The following is a 5384-nucleotide window of genomic DNA, read 5'->3' on the forward strand; positions in this document are numbered from 1 at the left end:
CCACCCTGGACCCTGCAAATACCAATCTGCGTTCTGTGTCTATGGATTTGCTGACTCCAGACGTCGGCATGGAATCCTGCAACATGTGGCCTCTTGTGTCTGGCTTTTTTTCACTCAGCATAATGTTTTCAAGTAAATGCTGGAGACTTTGTGTCTTAGGACTCATCAATGCTTTCTTATGAGGCAGGAATGGTAACACAGCTGCATCTGGAAGGTTCTGAGGTCACATGCTGGGATGGTAACCTATCAGTGAGGGGACCAACCCAGAGGGGGCCACCTTTTGAATATGGTTGATGGATGTCCCCAGTGGGAAGCTATGTGGCACCGTGTCTGAGTTAGGGCCCAGGACCTAGGACTGATAAAGTCATTTGGGTATTTTGGGGGGAGGTTTTCAGCAATTGGCTTCACCCTGGATGACTGTTCAATCATTAAGTTGACAAAAATAATTTTGAAAAAAAAATGGTGTGTTAAAAAACAAAAAAGTTAACACTTGGTCTTTTTTTGTGTTGTTCTCACATAAGAGTCCTTAAAAATATTCTAGTAATCTTTTCTTTTCATGTTTAAATAAGTGCACTGTATAATTGTAATAAAGCATTTCCAAGTGCAGGCAAGAGGCTGGGTGGCATTCTCCCAAGAAATCAGAGCAAATAAACCACTCATATCATATAATTTAATCACCATGTGAATGTGTCCAAATTTGCAGAGTAGTTATATTTACATACGCACCCACATCAGGGGTCCCAATGACGTGGTCGATGTGCTGAATGCAGAGGTCAAGGGCTGAGCTGTTGCTGTCCCTAGCGACGGAATCCCTGGTTTCCCCAAAACTCTTTTACCTTCTTTTTGCTTCCTTTTCTGCCATGTGGGGATGTTGCTTATTCATTAGCTTCTGGAGCTCTTGGATTATTCTTCGGACATTTAATCCATTCCTAGAAGCTCCAAAAGTAGCTTCATTGAAAGGAAAAATGAGCACAAAGTTCCCTGCTTGGAGATCCGGCACCTTGCTGTTGTCCGAGGGGAGGCACGGGGAGATGCTGGTCTTGCCCACGCATGATTGAATGAGTGACATGAATGGAATGAGCGTCTTATGGGTCGAGTGTCTACCCTTTAGCTTTGGCTTGGTTTTGGGGGGTTCTTTTGTTGACAGAAGTAGGTCCTTCTTCCTGCTCGTCATTTCCCTCGGCTGGGAGGCATGTTTATTTTCAGGACATATTTTTATGGCTTTCTTCACAGCAGATTCATCCTTAAATGTCCTACCTGTGAGCTGTAAGAGGGACTCACAGGACAGAGCGCTACAAGCCTTGTTGAGTCTACCCATGTCCAGCTTGGCGAGGGAGACGCTGCGGCTCCCCTTGGCACTGTCACGACATTCCATCCTCTCGTTTCTTAGACCCTGCGAGTAAATCAGCTCAATCGTGTCATGGATAAGCTTCCTCTTCACTGATACGTCCGCCGAACAATCTACGGACAGGGCGGGGCTGAAGTTGACCTCCAGAAGCCACGGTTTCAAGTTGTCATCAATCAAAATGTCAAACCCAAAGAGCTCAAAGCAGTTGGCTGCGAAGGGGACTGAGGGAGCGATGGCGAGCACCGTGAGAATAACCATGTGGTTGATTTTCTGCCACAAAAGCAGGTCATCCATATCCCAACTGCGAAGATAGGAGAAGAATCTGCTGAGGGTCCACTTGCAGCCGTGACCAATCACTTCTTTGATTTTCTCATATGAGACCCCAGATTTATTGATGCTGCTGTTGGTCAAATGGGCATAATTGTTCTGCAGATTACTGAGGTCAAACTTCTCCGTGGCAAACCGCACTAGCCCTTCTTGGTAAATATAAATGGTCAAAGGCTTAAAGCCGGTGACACAAACGTAGATGCGGAGGTCACATTTATATCTGCCCACAAGGAGAGGGTTGCAGATATATTTCTGTACTACATATGTATCATCAAAGATTAAGTCTTTAATGTCACTGAAAATGATGATGCCCCTCCCGCGAGAGAGTTCGGCAGGCTTACAAATCCAGTAGCTGTGCTTGGCGCCCAGCACGTGCTTCTCCCTAAAATATTCGGCCACGAACTTGTTGTAGTCCTTGGGCATGATGAACGTCAGGGGGATGAACTCATACAGGGGCGTGCCATACGTCTTCTTCATCTGCTTCAGGTGTTTGGCCAGATGGTCCTTCCTGGTGAGCTCGGTGGTGCCCGGGTGGTGGTTGAGGTGTTGCCACGGCTTGATGTTGACGTGCTCGGTCATCCGGAAGGAGGAGGTCCTCCAATACAGGTTCCAGTCTTCCACGTTCTGCTCTCCTTCATCGAACTTGTCCCACCCACGCTCCAGCAGGACACTCTGCACCATTTCGGGTGTGCTGTCATCTACGCGAAACACCAGCGGCTTCAGGATGGGCCCCGGAGGTTTGTCCTCTGCCATGAAATATGGTTTTCTTTTCTAAAAATTGATGATCAGAAACGCATTAGCAGGTGGGCAGGGGGGATCGCCATCAAGAGGAGCTTACCCATAAAAGATTCCACATCCTATGGCCAGCCGTTTGGTCTGTGCCTTCCTGCACATCAGACAGTCTCACCAGATACCCACCTCTCTGCTCCCCCTGCAAAAATAGACCCGGGCCTCCCTGTGCAGTCTGTCTCTCCAGACATTACCTGCCTATTTCTCCCTTTTAGAGACATGTTCAAAGTGTTGGCAGTTCACCACCAATACTCTTGAGGGCTACTCTGCCCTAGGGCTGGAGGTGCAGTGAATCCTGTTGGCCTAAACCAGGAACATTCTTTAGAAAAAGCAAATGTCAAGTTGTCTACAGTTAGATGAATTTGGACATGCAAAAGCGTGAAGCGCTGGTGTTAATATGATTAGCAGGGGTCTTACTGGCCTGAGAAGCTTAAGGAGTTTGGATCAGATACCTGCGATGGCCACCAGTAACTCCCCCATATCCCCAGTGGTCAGAGGCTGGGTTCCCTCCAACACATGGTAACTTGCAAGAAAAATAGTTAAGAAAAATCTTAGTTTCTAGAACTTTCACATTCTGTGAAAACAAAGATGACGTGAAGATCGTGCCTCGCAGTTCGCAAAGATACCCAGAAAGTGCATGTTTGGCATCTTTCTGAAATTTCAAAGAAAGAAAATAAGATAGCTTTTGAGAAAATCAAAACCGATAGTGAGGCATGATGTTTCCTTATGACCTAGGGGGAAAGGGTAACAAAGTCAAAGCCTCGTGGGGGAGATGTTGATATTCCAAAGTCCTAAAACAACATGCTAATAAAAAATTCCAAGTTCAGGCAATTTTGACTTGTTTCTTTGACAATGTTAGTATGTTGGTGCACAGTTTATCATTTAAGGAGGCATACAGAGCTTATTTCGGTGGAAATGCTGCGGTTTGGCAGACTCTGACTGATGCCATGGGAGGAAACTTCGATACTGCGTTTTCAGTGAAGTCGGTCTGGCCAGAGCGAAAGTGGTCAGGAAGGACAGAGGGAGGGACGGAGGTCCAGCTTGCTCACCCACCTTCTTCTCCAGGTTTGAAATTGGGCAGAGTCAAGGAGTGAAGGAGACACCTTGTTCCCAGCGACCTTGTTTCCAGCTGAAGCCAACCGCAGAGTATGGCTGGCCTCTGATCCCGAGGCTGCAAACAGGCTGGGCAGTGGCTCGAGAACCGTGTCCAAAAGAGCTGTGAACAAGCAGCGTCAACAGATGAATGAGCACCTTCTCGGTGCTGTTACTGCTATGACCAGGAGGAGCACGCAGAATTTACAGATCTGGCACGGTGATTAAGAAATTCAATCTTTGCAATTTACAGCAATGTTTTCAAACTATGTTCAACGACATTAACAGGTATTATAGCAGAGAGAGTGTGTGTGTGGGCACTCATGTGTGCGGGGGGGAGGGGAAGAAGATTCAGAGTCAAAATAATCATGGAAGCTGGATGAAACACGGTCGAAAGTGTTTTTTCTCTTTCTAGCTTCAAGAAATATGCCATCTTTCCTAAGCTTATTTGATCATGAAACCCTCTTAAAATTTCTGTTCTATCAGCTACCATTTCACAAAAGCTGTGTGGGAAATATTGAGTAGGACAAACCAAATTGAATGGAACCACCCACCCTCCCAGCCTTGGAAACAAACCTATCAAGAGGAGACAGTGTGGTGTTCTGGCCAGAGCCTTGTTTCGTGGGGGGTCAGCACTCAGTGGCTATAGGAGCCTGGCCTTCTCCCAGCTCTGCAGGTCAGTGGACAAGGACAGACCAGGAAATTCGGCTCTTGAGGATGGTCTGCAAACCTGGGTTTCCTCTCACCACGGAACCAAGAAAGCCAGTCAGTTGTCCTCTTGAGAGGTGAGGAACACGGTCTAATGAGGCTTTGGGTATTTACTAGGGCCGCTTACGCAGCCATTGGCCCTGGATCCTCTTTCAGCTGAGTATCTGTCTTCCTGTTAAAATTTCGTTGAGAAACCAAATGCATCATTACAAGTTTTCTCTGCTCAGTAAGAGTTCATCTGGAGAGCTACTGACATTTCTTTCATCCTGCCTCTTTCAGACTTACAGACGCTCACAGCAGCCGATAGTTCTGTCTGACTGAGGAAAGCATGTGGTGGGGGGAGTAGGTGTAGGGATGACAAACAGGTCGGGGACCAATTCGCAAGCCCTCCCTGGGAGGAGAACGTCAGGACTGAGCCTCCGGCAGGAAGAGGCCACCATGGGGGAGAGGACACGAGTGGTGGTGACCGAGTGGGGAGGAGCCAGCCGAGGACCCTTCCTGTGGCGAGGCACGCCGTCGGGGCCCACACACGGCGTTACGTGGCACACAGCCCAGTCACACGGCTTTCGCCGCCGGTGGACATGAAGGAGGAAGTGCTCACGTTAAGGGGAGTGAAGACGTTCTCGTATCTCCACGTGTGGCAGGGCCGCTCGCCTGTGGGGCAAAGGCCCTGTGCTGGAGGAAACTGGACAAAGCCTCTTCGGCGTGCTCGCAGGTGCTGGCGCCACGCGGCCTGGGCCCCTTTCTGGAGCGGGCAGCCAAGCCGGCAGTCACCCTTGTCTCATCGCGGAACAGACTGTCTTCCTCGTGGGTAAGAGTGAAGTTGTCCATGGAGATTTTCACAATCACCCATTTTCTTCCTTGTTCTGAGCTGAGGGAAAAGAAATCCTCTAGGAAGGAGGAAGGTGACAAGGTGACACCACTCATGGCCACGGCAGGACCAGCCACGGGTAGGCTCTAGCTCAGGGTGTGGCCACGTAGTCCGTGGACATAGAAGGAGCACCTGTGAAATGCCCGTGTCTTTCCCCTGTGTTATGGTGTCCAAAGGCTGGCCTCCTGCTGCTGAAGGAGGAGGTGAGGGAGGAGCGGGGGGGGGGGGGGGGGGGGGGGGGGGGGGGGG

At 49.2% G+C, this 5384-nt stretch overlaps 1 protein-coding gene across 1 annotated transcript; it reads right to left on the minus strand.

The window, feature by feature from the left end:
• Positions 1-832: 832 nt before the first annotated feature.
• On the minus strand, positions 833-5191 carry LOC118001928 (probable tubulin polyglutamylase TTLL2). Its single transcript, XM_034992112.1, has 2 exons — positions 5039-5191; positions 833-2446 (listed from the first exon to the last, which is right to left on the minus strand). The coding sequence occupies exons 1-2, from the start codon at positions 5189-5191 to the stop codon at positions 833-835; spliced, it is 1767 nt and encodes a 588-aa protein (XP_034848003.1).
• Positions 5192-5384: the final 193 nt, after the last annotated feature.

This window comes from Mirounga leonina, unplaced genomic scaffold (genome assembly GCF_011800145.1).
Source record: "Mirounga leonina isolate KUSES-001 unplaced genomic scaffold, KU_Mleo_1.0 Mir_55, whole genome shotgun sequence".
Taxonomy (NCBI): domain Eukaryota; kingdom Metazoa; phylum Chordata; class Mammalia; order Carnivora; family Phocidae; genus Mirounga; species Mirounga leonina.